At 41.4% G+C, this 26,441-nt stretch overlaps 1 protein-coding gene across 5 annotated transcripts in view; it reads right to left on the bottom strand.

Annotated features, from left to right (window-relative positions):
* Positions 1–26,441, bottom strand: part of ZNF521 (zinc finger protein 521) — a 269,245-nt gene that overhangs the window by 138,858 nt on the left and 103,946 nt on the right. For all 5 annotated transcript variants that reach the window (XM_073331350.1, XM_073331352.1, XM_073331354.1 and 2 more), the window contains one exon: positions 10,111–13,463. In XM_073331350.1, the coding sequence (XP_073187451.1) occupies positions 10,111–13,463 (3,353 nt within the window). The remainder of the gene's footprint in view (positions 1–10,110; positions 13,464–26,441) is intronic.

Genomic DNA, 26,441 nt, shown 5'->3' with positions numbered 1-26,441 from the left:
GAGTGCAATCAGGAAGGCCAAATCACACTTGGAGATGCAGCTAGCAAGAGATGTTAAGAGTAACAAGAAGGGTTTCTTCAGGTATGTTAGCAACAAGAAGAAAGACAAGGAAAGTGTGGGCCCCTTACTGAATGAAGGAGGCAACCTAGTGACAGAGGATGTGGAAAAAGCTAATGTACTCAATGCTTTTTTTGCCTCTGTCTTCATGAACAAGGTCAGCTCCCAGACTGCTGCACTGGGCAGCACAGCATGGGGAGGAGGTGACCAGCCCTCTGTGGAGAAAGAAGTGGTTTGGGACTATTTAGAAAAGCTGGACAAGCACAAGTCCATGGGACCGGATGCACTACATCCGAGGGTGCTAAAAGAGTTGCCAGATGTGATTGCAGAACCATTCGCATCATTGGATTCACCAAGGGCAAGTCATGCCTGACTAACCTAATTGCCTTCTATGACAAGATAACTAGCTCTGTGGATAAGGGGAAAGCAGTGAATATGTTATTCCTTGACTTTAGCAAAGCTTTTGATATGGTCTCCCACAGTATTCTTTCCAGCAAGTTAAAGAAGTATGGGCTGGATGAATGGACAAGAAGGTAGATAGGAAGCTGGCTAGATCATCGGGCTCAACGGGTAGTGATAAGTGGCTCCATGCCTAGTTGGCAGCCGGTATCAAGCGGAGTGCCCCAAGGGCTGGTCCTGGGGCCGGTTTTCTTCAATATCTTCATTAATGATCTGGAGGATGGCGTGGACTGCACCCTCAGCAAGTTTGCAGATGACACTAAACTGGGAGGAGTGGTAGATACACTGGAGGGTAGGGATAGGATACAGAGGGACCTAGACAAATTAGAGGATTGGGCCAAAAGAAATCTGGAGTACTGTGTCCAGTTTTGGGCCCCACACTACAAGGAGGATGTGGAAAAATTGGAAAGAGTCCAGTGGAGGGCAACAAAAATGATTAGGGGGCTGGAACACATGACTCACGAGGAGAGGCTGAGAGAACTGGGATTGTTTAGTCTGCAGAAGAGAAGAATTGGGGGGCGGGGATTTGATAGCTGCTTTCAACTACCTGAGAGGGGGTTCCAAAGAGGATGGATCTAGACTGTTCTCAGTGGTAGCAGATGACAGAACGAGGAATAATGGTCTCAAGTTGCAGTGAGGGAGGTTTATGTCGGATGTTAGGAAAAACTTTTTCAGTTGGAGGGTGGTGAAGCACCGGAATGGGTTAACTAGGGAGGTGGTGGAATCTCCTTCCTTAGAGGTTTTCAAGGTCAGGCTTGACAAAGCCCTGGCTGGGATGATTTAGTTGGGGTTTGGTCCTGCTTTGAGCAGGGGGTTGGACTCGATGACCTCTTGAGGTCCCTTCCAACCCTGATATTCTATGATTCTGTGATTCTATGATTCTACATTTATTTGTTTATTTCAAAACCAATAACAGTTTCCTCTGACCCTATGCAAACAGTTGCCTTTGGAAAAAAATAACACTGACACTCCTTTATAACATTCTTCTGAAAGTGGCCCTATAACCTCTCCTGGCCTTACCGATACATTTTAATCTGGATTTTTATCGATTCCAGCAGATTCTGGACTTTATCCTACAAAGGTAACAAAGTCTTACTGAATAGAACTTACACTAAAAAAAAATGCAATACTAATATAAGAATCTGAAACATGAACAGTAGGAATGCACCCCTGAGATCCCAAGCATGCAATTAGAACTGCACTGGTGAAGATCAGTGGGATTCCGTATGGATAACAAGACACACTCATGCTGATCTGTTTGCAGGATTCACATCTATGTTTAACTAACATAGCTATGCCGGCAAAATACTTAATGTAGATGCAGTCGTACCAGCAAAAAATCCTTTTGCCAGGATAACTTATTTCAGAAGAGTGTCCACCCAGGGAATTAAACCAATAGGAATATAATTATATTGGTATTGTTATGCCAGTAAATTTTCCCTGTAAACATGTCCTTAGGCTTACTCTACACTAGAAAATCATTGCCAGCATAACTATACCTGTATAGCTGTACTGGCAAACCCTCCTAGTACAGACACAGTTTATACTGGCAAAAGATACTTTGGCCAGGAGAGCTTAAAGCAGTTCCCAGGGCTGTCCCAGGGGCCAGGACAAATCAGCCTCCCTGCTAGTCTTCTTGCTGTCCACCCAGTATACCCACCCACCCCTCGCTTCCTCACCTCCCCCACTTGCCCACTTCTCTCCTCGATGCTGTCCACCTGCCCGGCTGCCGCTTGCTCCTCACCCATCTGCCCGCTGCCCACCTCCCCGCTAGTCTCCCTGCCGTCCATCCTACGCTTTCCCCCACCCTGTACGCCCAACCGTGCTTTCCTCCTCACCCCCCTCCTGCCTACCAGTCACTCACCTCCCTGCTAGTATCTCACTGTCTCTCCGGTGCCCCCCCACTCGCCGCTTTCCTCCTCACTGTTCGCCTGCCTGCTTCCTCACCCCGCTCCCGCCTATCACTCACCTCCCCATTCGCCTCCTCACACTTGTCACCCGCCTACCTCCCACCTCACGTGAATATCAGGACAAATGGCGTCTCGATCGTACATCAGTCAGGATGCAGGACAAAGGGCTAAATGTTGGGACAGCCCCAATTTTATTGAAAAGTGGGGGCCCCCAAAGCACAGGGCTTAGGGGGGTCACCCTGATTAGCCCTACTCAAGGGACGGCTCTGGCAGTTCCCTCAATTAACTATGCTCCAACAGCAAAAGGACACTTTTTGCCAGTTTACCTGTACCTATGCTACAGCTTTAGCCAATTAAGAAATGTAAAAAAAAATCACCTCCCCTACCCAACATTGTTATATCAACAAAAGTTTCCAGTGTAGATCTGAGGCCTGCTCTACACTACAAAGTTAGGATGACATAAGTCACCTTGTGTCGACCTATTTGTGCATGTGTCTACACTCATATTCGTCTCCTGCAGATGTAAGTGCCCCATTTATGACAACATAGTAAAATTTCCTTCCCGAATGGCGGAGAGCCATGGTCAGCTTACTGAGGTCAACACAGTGTGAGTGTAGACACTGCATGATCTGTGTTGACCCTAATGGTCCTCCAGCAGCTGTCCCACAATGCCCCATTCTCTACGACTGTGACCACTCTGTTCTTCGTTCCCGTGTTTGGTTAAGTGGGGAGGAAAGGAGGCATGAGAAACAGTTTGTTTATGTATACAGGAATGTCCCTTGTATCCTCAGAGGAAATCTCAATGAAAGTTTCATGGAGCTACTTTGCAATCCTCTCCCAAAGACTTCTACGGATGGCAGCCTTATTTCTTCCTCCGCGGTAGGACACTTTCTCTCGCCACACTGCAATGAGTTTGGCTGGCACCAGTAAACAGGTTAGTGACATTTGGGTCTGGGCAGCTTGGGGGTGCTCTCTGTGCCTTTGTTACCTTCTGGAGTGAGATAACAGCTAAAGCCACCCCTTTCTGTAATAAATAGTACCAATACTGAGTGCCACTGCACTATGGTCATATCCCTGAAATAAAGAACAAAATTTTATTTCATGAAACCAAAATTCCTTCCCCCACTGCCTTACTCCTGGCAGGCCATACTCACCATGGCAGAGGGTGGAGTGCAGTGCTATGCAGAGAAACTCCAAAGCTGTAATGTGAATAAGCATGTCTTAATAAAAGATTTTATGGAAGTAAGGGAAGGGAGTTTTGAAACTTAACTTTCCCTTTCTATTGTGACTATAACTCCACTAATACATCTGTCTCTTTTTATCAACAGCTGCTGTCATCGTGGCCTTGAGGGGTACCCCTCAACACCCACAGAATGTCAGACCCTGAGGAGAACAACATGTTCAGTAAGATCCTGCAAGCCCATGCTGCATCAGTCCACGAAAAAAGGGCTTGGAGGGCCAACAGGGCAGATGGCATAGAGAAGGAAAGAACAGAGAGGAGAAAGGCCCAGGAGTCCCAACAGGAAAAGAAGTGGGAGATGCAACAGGAGATTATGGTTCTTCTCAGACAGCAAACCCAAATGCTGCAGACCCTGTTGTTGACCTACAGGTCCAAAAATCCCAGACTCTTCATCCTCTGCAGTCCTGGGAAAATTCCATGGTAGTAGCTCCACACAGCCCATCCCTACCACTCCAAGCTGGAGGACAGCAAGGAAAACCACAGCTTCACTTTGATCTGAGCAAACCATCATGTATATGTTCCACAATGCACTACATCTATGCACTGAAATGGACAGAAATGTTCGCTGCCTTTCCAATTTTAAAGTTCTGGTCCATTAATTTATGTTAAAAGTTTGTATTGCAGTCCCTGGCATTTTTTTTGCACATTGTTTTTCTGCAGTGTTTTTGCCACTCAACAGATTTCTATTTTTGGAGAATAAAACTATCTTTATTAGTTCACAATACATATTGCAGCACGCATAGCCGTATTCAAAGCATGCCATACTTGTATATGTACAGCAAGGACTATACTGTTCCTAACAGCACCAAAGCTCCAAGCCCAGAAAACAGGCAAGCACAGAACACTACAAGGGCTGACCATTACAGTGCTCTTTCAAAGCCTCCCTCAGCTGCATAGCTCTACTTTGGGCTGTTGGAATGGGCCCTTGTGTCTGGCTGTTCAAAGTCAACAGACAGCCACTCACCCTCTACCCTGGTACCAGCTTTCCTCCCTTTGCCTCACAGAGATTATGCAGGATACAACAGGCAGCTATAACCATTGGTATACTTTTCTCACTGAAGGGACAGTTTATTCACTGAGATACAATCTAGTGAATAAACACTGCCAGTGTCCCTTCAATCTCCCAAAAGCACATTCAACAACCATTGTGCATCTGCTGAGCTAGTTGTTGAATCTTTCCTTAATGCTGTTGAGGTGGCTGGTGTACAGCTTCATGAGCCAGCAGAGCTAGGGGTAGGCTGGGTGCCCCAGGATCACTATTGGCATTTCAATATCACCAAAGGTAATCTTCTAGTTGGGAAAGAATGTCCCTACTTGCAGCTTTCTGAACAGTCCTGTGTTCTTAGAGATATGAGTACCATGCACCTTCCCTAACCAGTCCACATTGATATTGCTGAAGAATCCCTGGTGATCCACCAACACTTGCATAACCATAGAAAAGTTTCAGAGCAACAGCCGTGTTAGTCTGTATTCGCAAAAGGAAAAGGAGGACTTGTGGCACCTTAGAGACTAACCAATTTATCTGAGCATAAGCTTTCGTGAGTTACAGCTCACTTCATCGGATGCATACTGTGGAAAATACAGAAGATGTTTGTTTTTATACACACAAATCATGAAAAAATGGGTGTTTATCACTACAAAAGGTTTTCTCTCCCCCCACCCCACTCTCCTGCTGGTAATAGCTTATGTAAAGTGATCACTCTCCTTACAATGTGTATGATAATCAAGGTGGGCCACTTCCAGCACAAATCCAGGTTTTCTCCCTCCCCCCCCGCAACACATACCCACAAACCCACTCTCCTGTTGGTAATAGTAGAAAATTACCAACAGGAGGGTGTGTGTGTGTGTGTGTGTGTGGGGCGGGGGGACGGGGAGGGTAGCTCACGAAAGCTTATGCTCAAATAAATTGATTAGTTTCTAAGGTGCCACAAGTACTCCTTTTCTTATAACCATAGAAAAGTCGCTCTTTCGGTTGACATACTCTGTGGCAAGGTGGGCTGGTGCCAGAACAGGGATACGTTTACCCAGTGATGAGCTGGCAAAAGCTGAAGAACTGGTTCCTTCAGTCGCTCCGGGTCTTCGGCAGCACTGAAGGACCCGCCGCTAAAGTGCCACTGAAGACCCGGAGAGAGTGAAGAACCCGCTGCCGAAGTCCCGAAGTGCCGCCAGGTGAGTAAAAATTAAAAAGGGATTCTCAGGGGCGCCTCCCCAGCCGAGAGCTCAGGCGGGCCAGACAGGACGGTCCCACGGGCCGGATGTGGCCCGCGGGCCGGGGTTTGCCCACCCCTTTAACAACTGGTTCTAAATCGGCTTCAAAATTTAACAACCAGTTCGCGCAAACCGGTGCGAACCAGCTCCAGCTCACCACTGTGTGTACCATCTATCTCCCCATCGCAACTCAGGAAACCCATTGCTGCAAATCCATCCACTACGTGACCCAATGGTCACAGTCCTGTGTAGCAGGAGATGATTTAGGGCCCTACACACTTGTGTGGCAACAGCCCCCACTGTGGATTTTCCAACTCCAAAATGATTTCCTACTGACCAGTAGCAATCCAGGGTTGCAAGCGTCCACAGTGAGATCACCACTCATTTTTCCACTGTCAATGCACCACTCATTCTGGTATGCCTGTGCTGGCAGGCTGGGGTGAGCTCAGCTCACAGATTCAGAAGTGTGGCCATTTGTATCCAAAAGTTCTGCAGCCACTGGTCATTGTCGCAAACCTGCATTACAGTTCAACCCCACAAATGCTCGTTTCTTGGGCCTAGAAACAGTGCTCCACCATCTGCAGCTGTTCCATGAATGCCACTAATAATCTTGAATTGTTTTTCACTGTGTCCCTCAGCACTCTGTCCTCCAAGAAATTGTCATGTCCCCGTTGTTGTAGTACTTCCTATGGGTCTGCAAATACAGGAGAATCGTGCATCCTATATTTGCAGCATTCAGAAAAATAGTACACACATCTGTGGGCTCCATGCTTCTGTCAGAAGAGGTGGAGACTGATAAGTGCTGCGCAGGTTTTTAAATAAAGACGTGAAAATATGAGTTATGGATTTCATTATGGAATGGAGAAAGTTGCAAGCTGAGAACTTGACCTCTAGCTCCCAGAGATCCCTGCATACCTCATTTCTACCCAAAATGCATTGCAAAAATCCCCCAAAAGGCATGGCATCTGACGGCAGCACCTGGCACGTTATGATACCTAACTGTGGTGCACTGTAATCTGCATCAACACAAACACTCCTGGTGGGTATGTGCACCACCGGCACAAGCAGCCAAGTATGCACATGCTTGAGCAATGTACAAATTTCAGGAGCTATATGCCGACATAACTTGCATGGACCAAAATCTGTTACAGACATGGCTTAAGTCTCAACAGGTAAAGGCAAAGCTACAAAGCTTTCTGCTGAATTAGGAGTTCTCCCATTATGTGCTTCATTAACTTAAGTATGACAACATTTTAAGGAGGGGCAACAGAAGCAATAATACCTAGCACTTATACATGCTTTTCATCTTCCAAGTACTTTCAAACATTTATGCTAATTAAGCTTCCCAACACCCTTTTGAGATAAATATGTTTTAGCCCTGTTTTACTGATGAGGAAATTGATACAGAGAGGTTAAAGTGATTTGCCCAAGTCAACAAAGAAATCAAAGTCAGAACTAGGACTGAGTTCTGTCCCCAGTCCACTACTCAGAGCATACCTCTTTCTCAACGTCTAAACACTAATTACCACCCAGATTAGCATTCTATCTGTTATCTTAATGAGCTAATGCACTATGCATTAGCAGTAATTCAGGAACTTCTGAAACCCCTATAGCTCATTAAGTACAGAAACAATACTAGGGCCTCTCCACTTTTAGACATTTATCAACAGTTACAGTAACTTTTACTAACTAAAAGATCTGAAATTATATGCACATAATGAAAAAGGGTATTAGTGAACTATCTAGGTTTGTTCTCTATACAGGATGAACAAAGAAGAAAAAGAAGCTGAGCAGTTGCATCTTTTTAGTTCAAATGTAGAAACAATCATCTAAGGAGATATAAGTTTTAGTCTCACCTTCCACTTCTCCATTGAAAAACACTGTTTTAGTTTCCTTAGCACGTATGTCCATTACTTGAATAATGAAGGGTTTGCAGAACTATCCGTGGGACCACAACTCTTTATATTTCTCTCGCTTCAAAAGTTAGAAAGCTCCTAACATCCAGTTCAACATTTCAAACCACGTAACACGCAATAAACCAAATGGAATCTCTGCTCTATTTATCCCTATGGAAATTTTTTGTCACAATTTTTTAAAAAATTAGCTACTGGCAATGTTAAGTAGATACATTTTCCATGGGATGTTGTCATCTTACAAATCATATTCAAAACAACAAATGTCCTTATTTATTATAACAACACTTTCAGTTACTAACAGTTTTAGAAATCCAGTTTACTTTTCACTCATTTTTTAGACTTTGAATTTCTCTCTGTCTGAACATAAAAAATCTACGAAGTGAGTTTTGTTATTTATGATCACTTTCACTGCTACAGTCTGGGTCGCTGCAGATTGACAAGAGTTTAAATTTGAAATTTTTAAAAAACAAGACATGCTTTTTATCAGCCTTTGGCTTTGTGAAGCTTGTGGATGAGCTCTAAAAGTATTGACACTCTATAAGGGACTTAATAACCTTCTCAAAGTTATCGTGTCTGCCATGAGCAAAGGATTTGAGGGCCCAAAGGTCACTTATCTAGAGGCTAAAACTGCAATAACAGAAAACACAGTTTACAAACAGTGGATGGGGAGCTGATTGGCAACTTTAGGACATATGAATGAAAGGGCTGAAAAATGACCTAAAGATCTGTTATTTAAGAATTATCAGTCTGAAAAAAACATTTCATATGAAAATCCAAAGGCAGTAAATCTACTGAGAGTGAAAATTCTTTGAAACTATGTGGATTTTTGACTTCCCCAAACTGTTAAAGTGGTTGGTTTTATCAATGGAAAGCAGAGAGGCCAATCAGGTTACAGGAACTCTGATTATGACATCCTCCAAGCTCATGAAGCACAATAAAAATGTAGATGTTGAACCAATTCGTTAAAAAGTATAATAGCTTTTGAGGGTGCCAAGGAAATGGCCAACAACCTGGGAATATGTCTTAATGTACATGGTTTTGAGTGTGCTTGGGGAAACCAGGATAGGTTTTCAATGTGCCTGAGGAGCTAGGGACCTTTGTAAGCCTCAAGAAATTGCAAGTAATATCGGAGAAGAGTGAAATGGAACTAAGATGACTTTTCAAAGAAATAAGGCAAGTCAGCCTACCATGTGCTATTCTAAGGTATGTGTTTATCCTAGCAGATGGCATCACAAATATGGTGTGGTGGGAAAACAATTGTTTGGGCCCATTCTCCCCACCCATGCTACATCAATGTGCATCCCATAGCAAAGTTTAGCAAGACTTTGGGTACAAGCTACTTTTGGAAGAGAGAGAGAGAGTCTGTGTGTGTGTGTGTGTCTGTGTGTGTGTATTGAGCTATTAGGTTTCTTAAGTTGTTGAGAGTCCTATATGCAAGAACTCATCCCCAAAATGCTAATTAACTCATTTTATTCATTGAACGTATTAAGGCAAAAAAGACTCTCCCTTCACCTCCCACATGGATCGGTTGTGACATTTCCCTCCACCCTTAATACCACCCCCACATTATCTCTTAAGCTAATGTAAACAAGTGAGAGCAGAAGAAATCTTTCAAAAATTTGGGACTACTATTTATGTGTAATTTTACTTTTAAAGTTGTTCTGCATAGATGAAGTTTAAATCCTCAGGTACTTGGTGCATTGGTGACCTTGTGCTACCTAAAATATTGTTAATAAAAAGAAAATTAAAAATGGAATTGCCATAGAAAGCCCATTTCACCATTTACCCTAGGTAGGTGACAAATTGCTGAGTTTCATTTTAATCAAAGTACGGTAAAGACAGGGAAAATTAATGTCTGAAACATAATTTACAAAAATAACTCCCCAATTTGTTGTTCACAAATATTTTTTGAACGTTCATCCTTTTTGCCAGCATATTGGCTCTATGTATTTTAATTCTGTGTCATTAATACTCTATGCCATAAGCGCAAGCCATATAGCAAGGGATTCCGACTTGCAATGAAGCTAAGTTAAGATTCCAGATCTCAGTTGTGCTGGCATGAAGACTGGTCTCTCAGTAATACAGAAGACAATATCCTAGGGAGACTGGAATTAGTCCTATTCTACACCAATCAAGCCAAAACACAAGGCATATCAAAAAGCAAGTAATTGCTAGCTAACGGCTATGGGAGGAACTATTCCATGGTTCAATCTAAGCAGTTTCTGGCAAATAACAATAAGGCCTGAGAAAACGGCAGTGTAAAATGGGGAAGTTTTATCAAAAAGGTGAAAAGCAGCAACAGCAAAAGAAAAAATTTTACCTCATCAGATTGAGAAGGGCTGATTCTGGGCATTGGAGATACTTGTGGTGTTTTCAGCTGTGTACTGTTGCTGTCTGGAACAAGCTCTCTGTGGATTGACTGGATATGATTCTGTAGTTCACTTTCTGATTCAAATTTAACATTGCAACTAGAACAGCGAGTCTTCAGTCCCCCTGCCTTGCTTTTGTTCTCAATGGAACTCAAGTTCTCATTTTGACCCAAGCCTTGTCTGTTACTGCTTGAAGGGATGTTGACACTTGGACTACCACTTTTACTGAGATTAACACAAACAGCGCACAGACCATATGGCAGACCATTGATGTCAAGTTTCACTAAATCCTGTTTTGAGCGGAATTCCTTCAGGCAAGAAGCACATTTGTACAGTTTCTGAAGGTGCTGTGCACGCCCTGTGGACTGCACTGCAGAGCCATTTCCTGTTTTTTGCATGTGAAATGTCCCATGGATTTTCAGTTCCAAGGTAGAAGTCACTGTTTGCATGCATACCACACAGCGGAATCCTGTTAAGGAATTTCTCAAATCAGGGTGCATTTGGCAATGCTCTAAAAAATCCTCCTCACTCTGTAGAGGCATTTTGCAAATTCTGCAGTTTCCAGTGTCCAGGCTCTTACTATGTGTGACTTTATGTTCAGTAAGAGTCAGAAGAGATGGAAACCGCTCACCACATATTGGGCACATATAATGTTTCACTGGTCCCAAGTGTGTCTGCATATGTTCACGGAGCCCATTTTCAGAGAAGAATGTTCGAGAACACACATTACACTTGTAATTCCCTTTAATCAGCTCTGCCTTCTTCTTAACTATAGCACTTTCTCCAGGTCGGATGTTGTGGTCTCGAAGCTGATGATTCTGCAGGAGAGTTTCCATTGTGTATGCTGCTCCACAAATGTCACAACCGTACATGGGCTCTGATGTATCAACGTCTTCTTCACTGCCATCATGGCTATTATGTGACTCCTGGCTATTTGTCAACAAGGTCTGGAGCTCCACTTCTTCTTTCTGAACTTGCTCCGATGCTCCATTTGTTCCACAGTTTGGAGTTTTAGTTTCAAAAACACAGTGTTTTTCCCTCAAGTGTTTCTCTAGCAATATAATAGCATGAAAAGCTTTGCTGCAGAATTTGCAGTTGTATTTTTTGCTATGTGTAGTAATGTGGCACTGAAGCTCCACCTCTGTACCGAACGACTCGCCACAGAAAATGCACTTGTGCACTTTCCCTTGATTCTCCAGGTGATTGTGTTTAACATGAAGCTGTAGGTCAGTTTCATTACGGAAGTCCCAGTTACAAGATGTGCACCTGTATACCTTCTTTTCATTGCTGTGCTTCACAGCCAGGTGTAGTTGAATGGAGACTTTGGAGTCAAAAACCTCTTGACACAAGGTGCAGCGGAAGAATACAAACGTATGCATGTCAAGCAGGTGTTTTTGCAAGTCATCCACTGAAGTAAACTGCTTGTCACAGCTTTCACAGATATAGTATGTAGAAGTTATCATGAAATGAATTGTAACATGCTTCAGCAGCGACTCTTGGTTTGGAAACTCCTTGTTGCACTGAGGGCAGGTCAGTTTTGGCAGGACAGTGTCAAGGTGGGTTTTTAAATGAGTCTGAAAACCATCCAGAGACGTATACTTAGCACCACATTGATTACAGACATATTCACCTGCAGGACGTGGAGGAGCACCACCTACAGCTTGCATCATCTTTAAGGAAGTTTGCTCAATAGTTACAGGAGATAAGGGGCTCAAGGCTCTAGATTTCTTTCCATTGTGGATGTAATTCAATGCCAAAGGAATGTTCTTATGGTTCTCCTTGATATGCTTGTTCAATTTAAGGACACTGTTAAATATTGGAGAATTAGTACAGTAGGAACAGGAATATACTTCTACTACTGGATCTTTTGGGGTTCCAAGTACAGGGGAACCAAAACGGGAACTGCTAAGATCACAATGGACTTGTCTAATATGCTCTTCCAAAGAAGAATCAGTAAGAAATCCCATGTAGCAATGGGGACAAAAGAATGCATTACTGTCTTTAGCAGCAGGGTTTGCAAACCCATGAGAACATCGGATATGTTCCTGAAGAGTGTTGAGGTCATTAAATACTTCAGAGCAGAAGTTGCACTGGTAGACCATGGCAGGCATGGTAGAAACAATCAGTGCTGGGTCTGGAGCTTCATGAACTTGCTTAAGATGTTCATTCAGATTATAAAGTGAAGGTAACACCTCCAAACAATACTGACAGATATGCGCTTGTTCAGGTTTATCTAAATGCATAGTTTTCAGGTGTATCTGCAGAACTGCAAGGCTTGAAAATAACTGTTTGTTGCAATAAATGCAGCTATAGGTAACTTTTGCTTGCTTATTCGAAGGACCAGTGATATCTGGTACTTGTTGGGCTGCCCGCTTTCTTCCACGACCCTTTGTTATTGGGGGAGCCGTTTCTACCATTGTTGAACTATCCACCGAGAGGTTTGAATCTGGAGTGGTGCTAGATACTGAGGTGTAGCCAACAGTTACCAAAGAAGGGCTGTTGCTATGATTGCATGATTCGGGCTGCTGGTGACTATCCATGTGGCTGTACAGTTCTTCCACAGTATGGAAGTTCTCTGAGCAAATGCTGCATGAATTCTTCTTTTCACCATTATGAGCTTGCTCCATGTGATTTACAAGAGAACTTTCCTCTACAAAGAGTTCATGGCAATAAACACATTGAAGAGCAGCCCTGTCTTCATTAGGGGAACACTCGGGGTGGCATTCTGCTATGTGTTTCTGAAGATCTTCAGGGAAATCAAAGCCTTCTTCACACTGACTGCATTTCTGAGTGTCTTTCATTTTCCACTCCTCCATTCTGGAGGCAGACTGAGAACCATCCTTGTTTCTTTCATGAACCTGCATGTGACCATGCAGTGAACTAGACGAAAGGAATCCACGTCTACAAATGGCACATTTATATGGCTTGTTGGATGTATGAGTCTTTAAGTGAATTTTAAGGTGATCACTCCTTGAAAATGCCGCATCACATTCACTGCAGTGATACTTCTTGTCTCCCGTGTGAAGCTTTATATGGCGATCTCTGCTCCGCTTGTGTTTGAAGAGGCGACTGCAATATGTGCATTTGAAAGGGAGCTTGTCGCTGTGACTCTGCTCATGATGTTTTAAGTAGCTGAGCCGACTGAATGACTTGTCACAGAACTGGCACGGATAAGGCAATCCTGGGCCACCCTCTTCCTCACCAAAATCACAACCTTCTCCATGGCTTGGTGAAGTCTGGTCTTTGCTGGAAGGTGATGAAGCTGGCCATGAGCAAGTGGGGTCATCCTCAATATCCACTCCATCTGGAATGAGGAAAAAAAGTGCACATACGCTTATTCCCCTGGAGTTCAAAGGATACACTAAATGTGTATAAACATGCAAATAGCTGGAACAAATACGCAATGTACTAAACTTGAAATGGGATACTTTTCACCTCCAACAGCTTTTTTTTATCCCACATTTATTTTTATCAAACTGTAAAATATGAAAAGTTATTAAATAGTTCTGTGCCTATATTATCCTTTTATTGCTTTTTTATCATCCTCTCTCAGTTGCAGGATATATATTATACATTGACAACTTTATTAAAATGCAGATTTTAATATATTTAATGTTTCTTTTGTATCCATTGTAAAATGATTTGCATATTATGTGATCATCTGAAGAGTCCGTGAAAGAAGGAAATATTACAGAAATGATTTACAATTAATGCAGTCAACCCACATGCCTAGTATTTAATAAAAATTCCCTGTTCTTTTCCTCTATTTTTTCCCCCTTAAAGTTGGTTCTGAAAACAGAAATCTTTTCGGGGTTATTATTGATATAGACTTTGGTGCCCTCAACAAAATAATATTAAAAAATTACAAGGAAGGAAATGGACAAAAACCATAATAAAAGTGATGTCTTCTCTAAAAATAATGCTGCCAGAATCTCTTCAATAACTACCATTTGGTAACCTCAAGCCAGAAAATGGATTATTAAATGTTCAAAACAAACTAACAAATATTATTGTACTAAGTCAGCTGGGATCAAGGAAAATGAGAAAGTTTCACAAGAGCCAGTTCCCAACAGTGTATTTTGTTTCTAAAGTTCAAGAGGTTGCCCACCATTTCTTCCTTTTTGCAAAAGTCTCAGCCAGCTGAACTTCCTTAGTTAAATAGAACCTGTACTTTTAGGTGATCATAGACAAAGCAACTTGTGAAAAACTGGAAACAGGAAAAAATGATACATGATTATAGTAAAAACTGAAAGATTTATGAATAACAAAGAAACGACAAACAAAACACAAGCCAGCTATTAAACTAAACTAGTTATCCATGATATTACTTCACTTCTGGACCAGGTGAGTTTTAACTAAGTGCTTAACAGGTACCATCTGGGATTTTTGCAGCCTTCCTTTTAAACAAACAAATACACCGGACCCTCACTAGAACGTGCACCACCTATATAGCACGAATTCGCATATAACGCGGTCGCAGCCATGGATCCCAAATTTAATTACTTTAATTGCAATTCATTTTCATAGATTCATAGATAGATTCATAGATATTTAGGTCAGAAGGGACCATTATGATCATCTAGTCTGACCTCCTGCACAATGCAGGCCACAGAATTTCACCCACCACTCCTAAAAAAGACCTCACACCTATATCTGTGCTATTGAAGTCCTCAAATTGTAGTTTGAAGACCTCAAGGAGCAGAGAATCCTCCAGCAAGTGACCCGTGCCCCATGCTACAGAGGAAGGCGAAAAACCTCCAGGGCCTTCCAATCTGCCCTGGAGGAAAATTCCTTCCCGACCCCAAATATGGCGATCAGCTAAACCCTGAGCATATGGGCAAGATTCATCAGCCAGATACTACAGAAAATTCTTTCCCGGGTAACTTGGATCTTACCCCATCTAAAAACCCATCACAGGCCATTGGGCCTATTTACCATGAATATTTAATTACCAAAACCATGTTATCCCATCATACCATCTCCTCCATAAACTTATCGAGTTTAATCTTAAAGCAAGATAGATCTTTTGCCCCCACTACTTCCCTCGGAAGGCTATTCCAAAACTTCACTCCTCTGATGGTTAGAAACCTTCGTCTAATTTCTAATCTAAATTTCCTAGTGGCCAGTTTATATCCATTTGTTCTTGTGTCCACATTGGTATTGAGTTTAAATAATTCCTCTCCCTCTCTGGTATTTATCCCTCTGATATATTTATAGAGAGCAATCATATCTCCCCTCAACCTTCTTTTAGTTAGGCTAAACAAGCCAAGCTCCCTGAGTCTCCTTTCATAAGACAAGTTTTCCATTCCTCGGATCATCCTAGTAGCCCTTCTCTGTACCTGTTCCAGTTTGAATTCATCCTTCTTAAACATGGGAGACCAGAACTCCACACAGTATTCCAGGTGAGGTCTCACCAGTGCCTTATATAACGGTACTAAAACCTCCTTATCCCTACTGGAAATACCTCTCCTGATGCATCCCAAGACGACATTAGCTTTTTTCACAGCCATATCACATTGGCAGCTCATAGTCAACCTATGATCAACCAATACTCCAAGGTCCTTTTCCTCCTCCGTTACTTCTAGTTGATGCGTCCCTAGCTTATAACTAAAATTCTTGTTATTAATCCCTAAATGCATGACCTTACACTTCTCACTATTAAATTTCATCCTATTCCTATTACTCCAGTTTACAAGGTCATCCAGATCCTCCTGTAGGGTATCCCTGTCCTTCTCTAAATTAGCAATACCTCCCAGCTTTGTATCATCTGCAAACTTTATTAGCACACTCCCACTTTTTGTGCCCAGGTCAGTAATAAAAAGATTAAATAAGATTGGTCCCAAAACTGATCCTTGAGGAACTCCACTGGTAACCTCCCTCCAACTTGACAGTTCACCTTTCAGTAGGACCCGTTGTAGTCTCCCCTTTAACCAATTCCCTATCCACCTTTCAATTTTCCTATTGATGCCCATCTTATCCAATTTAACTAATAATTCCCCATGTGGCACAGTATCAAACGCCTTACTAAAATCTAAATAAATTAGATCCACTGCGTTTCCTTTATCTAAAAAATCTGTTACTCTCTCAAAGAAGGAAATCAGGTTGGTTTGGCACGATCTACCTTTTGTAAAACCATGTTGTATTTTGTCCCATTTACCATTGACTTCAATGTCCTTAACTACCTTCTCCTTCAAAAATTTTTCCAAGACCTTGCATACTACAGATGTCAAACTAACAGGCCTATAATTACTTGGATTTTAATGTGGTCCCCGCTATAACGCGGTCCCCGCAGTACCACACATGGATCCCAAATCCTGCGTTCTAGCGAGGGTCCGGTGTACTGTGGTTTAATGACTACATTTCTCTTAGTATAAAAACTTTAAAAAAAAATACAAAAAATGCCCAACAGCTCCATCTAAAGCAAATTATTCTTTATTCCCTTCCAGGGGCAACATCGTTGTCTTATTTCCTTTTAAAAACAAAGTTGATTAAGATAATACTATAGAAAATGACTGAATAAACCCATGGGGAAGGTATTTTTCTTAAGATATTTTTCAACAAATGCTAAGTTTCTTAACATCTACAACCCTCTCACAAAGAAACTTATCATATTAACATGAAAAGTTAGAGTTGGCTTTTATCATGTAAACAAATTCCAAGCCTGCTTTCTTTAAGGTAACAAGATTTTACTAGATTATCAGCCTCCTGCTTATCCACAGGAAACAGATGAGGATTCATTCCTTTCCTGCCTCTAGAAACTGATGACAACGCCATCTCACTATCAATGCCAGATGGCAACCATCTAACTCTGAGAAAACAACCAAACACCAATCCTGGAACCCTGCCCATTGCAACAATGCTTTTCAATATAAGTTGAAAACTGCATTTTGTATCCTCTTGTTTGACTCTGAAAGAGAGGTTTTTACAAATTATCTACACATGACACATACACACACACACAGACACATGCATACGCACACACACACACTATCCAATTGGCCTACAGAAAAGACATTTAAACAAATTGACTCAAAAAAATTAATCGTGATTAAAAAACTAATTGTGATTAATCACAGTTTTAATCGCACTATTAAATAATAGAATACCCATTGAAATTTATTAAAAATGAAATTTTTTGATGTTTTTCTACATTTTCAACCATATTGATTTCAATTACAATACAGAATACAAAATGTATGGTGCTCACTTTATATAATTATTTTTATTACAAATATTTGCACTATAAATATGATAAAAGAAATTGTATTTTGCAACTCACCTCAGACAAGTACTGTAGTGCAATCTTTATTATGAAAGTGCAACTTATAAATATAGATTTTGTTGGTTACATAACTGCACTCAAAAACAAAACAATGTAAAACTTTAGACCCTACAAGTCCACTCAGTCTTCCTTCTTGTTCAGCCAGTCGCTCAGACAAACAAGTTTGTTTACATTTGCAGAAGATAATGCTGCCCACTTCTTGTTTACAATGTCACCTGAAAGTGAGAACAGGCATCCACATAGCATTGTTGTAGCCAGCATCATGATATATTTACATGTAGGGTTGCCAACTCTGATTGAAGCTATTCTGGGAAACTTTTTTCCAACATAACAATGTCATTTTCTTAAAATATCCTATTAAAATCTCCTGGATTGCTTTCAATAGTCACCAAGAGTTCAATAGTTCAGACTGTGTGCTGAGTCATCATACAAGATTACTATAATATGAAATATATGGCAGAATGCAGGTAATGCTGGGGACTGGTCCTGCTTTGAGCTGGGGGTTGGACTAGATGATCTCCTGAGGTCCCTTCCAACCCTGACATTCTATGATTCTAAGACAGAGCAGAAGATATACAATTCTCCCCCAAGGAGTTCAGTCACAAGTTTAATTAACACATTATTTTTTAACGAGTGTCATCAGCATGGAAGCACGTCCTCTGGATTGGCGGCCGAAGCATGAAGGGGCATACAAATGTTTAGCATATCTGGCACATCAATACCTTGCAATGCCAGCTACAAAAGTGCCATGCAAATACCAGTTCTCACTTTCAGGTGACATTTTAAACAAGAAGCGGGCAGCATTATCTCCTGCAAATGTAAACAAATTTGTTCATCTGAGTGATTGGCTGAACAAGAAGTAGGTCTAAGTGGACTGGTAGGCTCTAAAGTTTTACATTGTTTTATTTTTGAATGCAGGTTTTTTTGTACATAATTCTACATTTGTAAGTTCAACTTTCATGACAAAGAGATTGCACTATAGTATTTGTATTAGGTGAATTGAAAAATACTATTTCTTTTCTGTTTTTTTACAGTGCAAATATTTGTAATAAAAATAAATATAAAGTGAGCACTGTATAATTTGTGTTCTGTGTTGAAACTGAAATCAATACATTTGAAACTGTAGAAAACATCCAAAAATATTTAAATAAATGGTATCCTATTATTGTTTAACAGCGTGATTAATTGCTTGACAGCCCTACAAACAAACAATCCTACCATCTTGTTGAACAGATGACAAAGGTGTTTATTTTCTTTCAAAATATCACTCCTTCCAGGTACTAACAACCTATCATCTACTAAAATACTTAACAAAGCTTTTCATTGTTCAAGATGGATACTAAATAATTACTGGACAGTTGGGTTTTTTTAATTGTTATACTAACGGCTGCTTCATTCACACAAGCCGCCTGATGAAAATCTACATTCTTCACTTTCAAATGGCTGGTTTTGGCTTAAAAACTAGAGCAGGTAGCAAAACAGGACAAAAAATTCAATTTTTAATCTCCCCCCGACCACCTTTACACATTTTTGTCACCATTTTATGTTGAGTGAAATTTTCCAGCAAGCTTTGTTAAAACGAACAAACACACACACACCCTTTGTCCTTTAAAAATCAAATACATGCCTGACAGATGAACCAGTACACTGCTGGCAGGTAAACAGGAATTTGTGTCATGCAACTGAGCAAAGAAAAGTAGTCTGCAACTGCCTAGGCTACCATATTTTGGAACCAAATTTAGTATTAAATTGTATTACCCTATCCAGGCATGACATATTTTTGTATAAATGTTTGGAGAAATATACAAGAAGTGTTATAAATAGTGCACAGTCACTGGCACTGTACTAAATCACTTCCTTCTTGTGGCCACTGTCTGCCTGGTTTTACCTATTACATAACCGTTCCCTTTAGCTTGTAAATCTCGAATGGATGGCAAGCAAGCTGCAGGGCCAGGTTCAGGTTTCAGGTGTGACCAAGATATAAGAAAATGGTGGCCCCCTTCCTTCTCCCCCATCCAAGTCCCTTTGTTTGTTTGGAGAATGCTCCTTTAGCTTTTATACAAGGTTAAAAAAAAAAGTAGAAGGGGAACAGAGTTAATAGAGTACAAAAGCCTTTCCTTTGCAGCATTTTTATGAATCAAGTCCAAAATGATTCAGTGCAATAACCCTCAGCATAAAAAAAGAAATCTCATTTAAAAAAAATTAAGACTTGCAAAGACTAACTTCTGCAATTATATTTTAAAATTGGAAATTTACTTCTTCAGTGTGATAAAAGGAGCTATTTGCCTACTAAAACATGGGGAATCCCCCCAGATAACATCAGTGTAAGGCAATAGCAGGCTCCTTATTAAAAATTCTACACACACTCCTCTCTACACCACTTTAATGCTGCAGTGTGGCTTCATGAAAAGGGCCACAAGGAGACCAACCACGAAGGGATGAGGTAAAGGCTTCTGCATGTACTTTTCGCCATAAGGGGAGACTCTGTGCCAGCCTTTAACAGGTCAACATACTTGAATTACATCTACACTGCATGCCTTTTGATGGCATGGACTGTACACACATGCGTAGCCCCCCAACAGGGGCATAAATGGCAGGGTAGCCAGTGAGGCACGCTCAGGCAATATGATATGCCTGATATGCCTGAAGGGTGTAGGTATGTATGTGAATACATACACTTCATCGCTCTGCTTGCCCAAGCAGGGCCGCCGCGTCAACACTGCCAGAAATGACTCCGGCAGCAAGGAAAGACTCAGGCAGCTTTCCCCGCTGCAACGAAAGCTTTCCCTGCTGCCTCCCTGCTGCCAGTGTCTTTCATTGACACATGTAGCTCCACAACTCAATGTGGACGCATCCTTTTCACTGCAGCGAGTAGCTCCACGTATGCTACACACCACCATCAGCGATGTGCAGTGTAGACGTAACCTTGGTGAGGTTTAGGGCCGATTAAGAAAGAGTCACAGGATCCATAACTCCACGGCCATAACATACATAGGAAGTAAGGAAGAGCAGTAGCTCAGTGGTGTAGTGGTAAAAAAAGAAGTGGCTAAACCTAAAGTAAAGCTCATATTTCCCAAATGAGAAGTGGGTGAACTCAGTTTACCCCAGTTTACCTTCGACAACACTACTGCAGCAGCTGCTATTCTAACCTATGGGCTGCTACAGAAGTCTCAGAAGAGCTACTCTGAACAGACCTGCAGCCAGGGTAACGAATTTTACCCTCTCCAATCCCCACAGAATTCCCTACTCAAATCTGGCTGTGTGCGGAGAGGGTAAATTTCACCTACTGTTAGGAGAATAGACCCCAAATCCCTTTTCGACAATCACTCTCATAGAAAATATAAGTAGTTTGTTGCTACTCTGCATATAACTGTGCATAAATTTAGAGACATCTACACATTCAACTACATCAACATTACTACATTAATTTTAAATGTTTAACAAGCTTTTTATAAAACACTTTGGACAAAACTGTACCTTCAGATGCATGTGTACAACTGCCACTGAAATCCATGGGAGATGTGCAAATCTAGGAGGGCGAAATACGACCCTAAGTATTTTATAGAGTATTTCTTGGGGTTTTAAACTATATTTTCTGTATTGACTTGTATTTTTTTTTCCTTCAGTGCTCACTAAGTGCTACCTACTGTAAATGCCTTTTTTGTGTTATGGCAAGTATTCTGCATTTCAATGTGATGCACTTAACATGTCCATGTAAATTTTTAATTTTTGGAACCAGTCACTTCACACTAGCTGGCTCTAAGAGAGCTCTAGCTCTCAGAACTGAAAAACTTTTCTGGAAATCAGCTCCAAGGCCTAAAAAGTCTATTTAAAGATGCAAGTGTGTGTGAATAGTTAGTGCAGATGTTTTTCTACAGCAACCGTACTCGCTGAGTTTCACCATTTCCATAAAGCACATTAAAACAAGTGTGTGAACACTCTGAGATGAAAGTACCAAACACTCCTGAGACTTCCAGTGGAAAGTAGAGCTGCCTGACTTTGCTCCAAGCAGACAGAAATGCCCATGATTCAGCAGCCTGAGTAAATAAAAGAGGTCCTTATTTCCTAGTTTTGCTGGCTGGCCACACTGCAGCAGTCTCTGTGCTGCTGCCAAAGGGGATGCAAAACTGGAACTACACCCAGCAGCTGAAGGACTGTCTTTGTTAGCCAGCCAGGCCTTCCTGACCATCCTCTGGCAACAAAACTGCCATATCCTGCAAGGAAGACCTCCATCTCGGGCTTGATAGTTCTCTAGTCTGCCTAATAGCGCTAAACAACAGATTTTGCCTGGTCTGTGTTGGAGGAGGACAGCTGGAAACTCAGTTAGTAGCAGAGTAACACCTGTTCAGTCATATTTCTGGGGGAAAGTGCTCACTAACAGAAAAGCGAAGTAATTCCAGAAGGAGTTATTCCATGGGGGCAGGGAAGCATCAGAGTACAAAGCACCTCTGTGGTGTGAGCAGCCAGCCACTCATGTGCCAACCTCAGTAGTTGTGAAGTCTTGAAAGTGATCTGATCCCTGGTGCTGCTGACTGAACAGTGCTGCTTCAGAAAAGAGCAGTTAGACTCTGGGCAAGTGCATGACATACACACATTTTCACTGGAATATTCTGCAGTGCAGAAGGAGTTGCTCTGTTGTGCCTTATTTTTCTATATAATTTAAACAACGCAAGCTTTGTTTCTAGAAAAAATGGCAGCAAACCTTTTAATAGCATAAAAAAAATAACAAAATGTCCGTTTTGCCTCTGATCCACAACTGTCAGGTGTTTACAAAGATTAATAAATTAAGTTTCACAATACCCATATAAAGCATTACTGGATTCTCCCCATTTTTACTGGTGGGATTACGGAAGCACAGAGAAGCTACATGATTGTCCTCAGGTCACAAATGGAATCTGTGATCGAGATGAAATAGAACCCAGATCTTCTGATTCCCAATTCTAGGCCATAACTGTAAGAAAAATCCTTTCCTTCACCTGCAGTGAGGAGTCACCGAAAAGAACTAATACTGCAGGATTATCGCATAACCAACAAGAAAGATACAATACTTCAGATGCTCAGACATTTCCCAAGCGCTGGTCTTGCTGATATATTTTTGCTACCTGGGCTAGTTAACTGTAACAGCACACTGGTCACATAACTGTCCTTATGGGACTCAGCACGATGTATGGGCAAGTACTACATAGCAAGGTTTCCTAAACAGGACCAAGATTTACAACAATGGTTACTTTTGAAGGGAATATTAAAAAATACTGACAAATCAAGTATATCTAGCACAGGACATGTATGCACACTGTTTATACACACACACACACACAAAGTATATGTTGTGTAATTATATATAGGCATGTGTACGTGCATGTGTGTGTTATTATTTATATGTATTACCCCAGCCACAGACCAAGATCCCATTGTGCTGGGTGCTGTGTTGCGTGCGCGCGCTCACATGCGCACAAACACACACCCTTGCTAATTTTCAGGATGACCCCTACAATATAAAATTCAAGTTAAAAACTGGAAGAATAAATGTCAGCCAGGTAGGTCAGTTAACTGGGAAGATCAAAGACTTCTGATGTGTTAAATCTTTGCATTTTCTTGTGGTTACTTGAGTAGAGTGGGTATTATAAATTGTATAGTTTACTTATAATGGCCATATCACGTTTTAGTGCTGGACAGATTTTATATTATTACTGCTGTTAATTGTCTGCAGGGCTACCTTGAAAATGAGATAAAGAATCTTATGGGAACATGCAGGTGAAAACAAATGTTAAATGAAGAGGTTAGATATTACTGATATAAAACAATACTTTACAATTTGTGATAAGTGTATACACAGAAGTATTATCCTCAGGTCTTCCAGGTATGTGTCAACATGATAGAAAATGTATCACAATGTGCGGGTTGTCTAACAAAGCTATTGTTTTATACTTTTTTAATAGGATCGTCGGAAACTGTTAAAGTTTAACATCACATTAAACAAAACATGCATTATTTCACAATTTCCTCCACTTATTCTGACCCAAAATATAAACAGTTCTGGGAAAGCGGCAACTTTAATAATACAACAACCACATTTTTTTCACATCAATGGTCCCACATTAAACTCACTCATTTGTCTCATAACTTATTTAACTACTTGAAAACTAATACTCTGTAATGGGTATTCAAAAGAGAAATGTGAACTTTAAAAAATTATTTATAATTTACAGATGTTTTTAAAATCTATCACTATTTCAAAACTACTCTTGGAGAACCAATTAAATGCATTAACAGTTGGGTTACTGGGGAAGCCACTTGAAGGGGTTCTACACGGACAGCAGCAGTTGGTGGGGTTCTCCGCCCCAAATTTTAAATATTGTGATAAAAAAACCAGATCCCAGAAACAACAGCTTAGACCTCAAAAATGCTCTTTTTTGTAAAATCCCTTTATTGCCCAGGTAAGTCACTAACATTGCTGTACTGCTCTCCTAAGCCAACGCAAGTCTCCAGGTCATTATGCCTTCTTCATAAGACACATTACTATTACGTATGTGGAAAGGAACATCAACATTTTTCCTTGCTTGTTACTTAAAGTTCATTTGAACAGATGGAGCTCAGTGAATTCCATCTTCAACAGCCAAATTAAAGAGAAAACAGTGCATTCTTAAACAGTTCACTTTTAACCTCAATAAAAGCTGATGTGCAACTAGCTAGAGACCACAGTCATCATCCAATTTATTTAAGGAAACCAAGCCTTTGTGTTTTTGAAGGCAATGCGGGGGGTGGACGTGGAAGAAGTTTTCAATTGTTGGGGTAGAATCACTCTTCATAGAATCATAGAATATCAGGGTTGGAAGGGACCCCAGAAGGTCATCTAGTCCAACCCCCTGCTCAAAGCAGGACCAATTCCCAGTTAAATCATCCCAGCCAGGGCTTTGTCAAGCCTGACCTTAAAAACCTCTAAGGAAGGAGATTCTACCACCTCCCTAGGTAACGCATTCCAGTGTTTCACCACCCTCTTAGTGAAAAAGTTTTTCCTAATATCCAATCTAAACCTCCCCCACTGCAACTTGAGACCATTACTCCTCATTCTGTCATCTGCTACCATTGAGAACAGTCTAGAGCCATCCTCTTTGGAACCCCCTTTCAGGTAGTTGAAAGCAGCTATCAAATCCCCCCTCATTCTTCTCTTCTGCAGGCTAAACAATCCCAGCTCCCTCAGCCTCTCCTCATAACTCATGTGTTCCAGTCCCCTAATCATTTTTGTTGCCCTTCGCTGGACTCTCTCCAATTTATCCACATCCTTCTTGAAGTGTGGGGCCCAAAACTGGACACAGTACTCCAGATGAGGCCTCACCAATGTCGAATAGAGGGGAACGATCACGTCCCTCGATCTGCTCGCTATGCCCCTACTTATACAAGTATAAGTATAAGTATATCTTCAGTGCTTCCCCAACACATAACTAATGACAGGCACCACACTCCGAGCTTGTTATACCATGTTCCATAACTGAGAATCCCATGTTACACAATTAATTTACAGGGGCTCTTTATTTCAGACTAAAAGGTACTAAGTGAGTCAACGAACACATTTGTCTCCAGTTTAAACAGAACAAAAAAAATTTTGAAACTGCATTTCTTCCACTCTGTTTTTATTTCTTTTTCTGTTGTTGTTTGAGTTTCTATAGTATGAGTCAGAGACCACCAGCACTGCTCCACTGAAACTAAGGTAAGAAAAAGTCATCCCCGTAACAATTACGTCAAAGATTAAGATATTGGGAGGTAAGGAAACCCCTCTCCAAGCACATTTTAATATATTAATTTTCTCTTAGAAATCTTTATATAAAAATTTAACACCAAGTGTTAAAACAAACCAAATGATTAACGACATCTTCCATGCAAAATTGCAGCAGGAAGATAATCATTATGGTTTGTTACTAGTAGTAGTGTTGACACCGTTTCTTAAGGACAACTATGAATGACTGAGAGAAAATGGGTCAGGTTCTTTATTAGACTTGAGTGATTTCATAGATTCTCTGCTTTTGCTGAGACTCATTATCTCTAGTTACCACTGTGAATAGGAGTGGAAACTGTGGCCCTGATTCTCCCCCGCAATACAGCCCTTTGTCACTGATTCAACAGCAAAGGGCTGCTGAAAGGCAGCAAAATGAGCCCCCCCAACATAAGGGCAATTCACCAACAGCACAGAACCAGTTGAATGGACTTATGGTGCCACCTTTGCAGCTGAGAGAATACAAAGCACATCCAGGGCAAGAAGAGGTGTAGTCAACACATTCTCTATCACATAATGGCTTTTAGATGGCTGCTACAGGCTGGCAAAATGGGTCTGCTCTAAGCAGTGTGGGGAGCCCACCCAGGTACAAAAGTGCATTGAGACCATCTTTGCTCACCTCTTCTCTCCAGGCCAAGCACAGAAAAGGAAGAAAAGAACATCTGGTCTTGCATGTTTGTACTCGGGGAGTTTTCTTCCCATTCTCCAGTCAGAGCTTGGGGGGAGAAGGGGGCAGAGTTTGTTCCTTTTCTTCACCTGAAATGTGCAGAACTTGGAGATTCTGCTGGAGACCAGAGTTATCTGCACAGCCTTCCATCTGCCCTACAAACCTCCATGATCACATGCGCATTCTCCCAGCCACCAGGGAGCTGACACAACAGATGGAGTCCCTAATAAAGTTTCAGGGAAAACACCTTGGTAGAAAACCAAGCACAAGCTTGCCTTGTCCCCTGGACGATTCCCTTCTTTTAGTTTAGTCCTCATGTTCAATCTTTAAGCTATGCGCTATCTAGTCTTTTGAATGACAGGATGCATGGTGGTGAACAGGTGTGTGGGCAAGTGGATGAGTATGGGCAGGAAGAACAAACTGATGGGAAAAGTGATAAAAGAGAGGTAGTGTATTGAGAGCTAGATACATTTGGATGGGGGGGAAGTGAGTCAGGCAAAATATAGGGGAGGAGATAAACAGTACAAGGAAAAGACATACGGTGATCTCTTAAAGGAGAAAG

The sequence above is a fragment of the Lepidochelys kempii genome, chromosome 2 (assembly GCF_965140265.1).
Source record: "Lepidochelys kempii isolate rLepKem1 chromosome 2, rLepKem1.hap2, whole genome shotgun sequence".
Taxonomy (NCBI): Eukaryota; Metazoa; Chordata; order Testudines; family Cheloniidae; genus Lepidochelys; species Lepidochelys kempii.
This window is presented reverse-complemented; position numbering and strand designations above follow the sequence as displayed.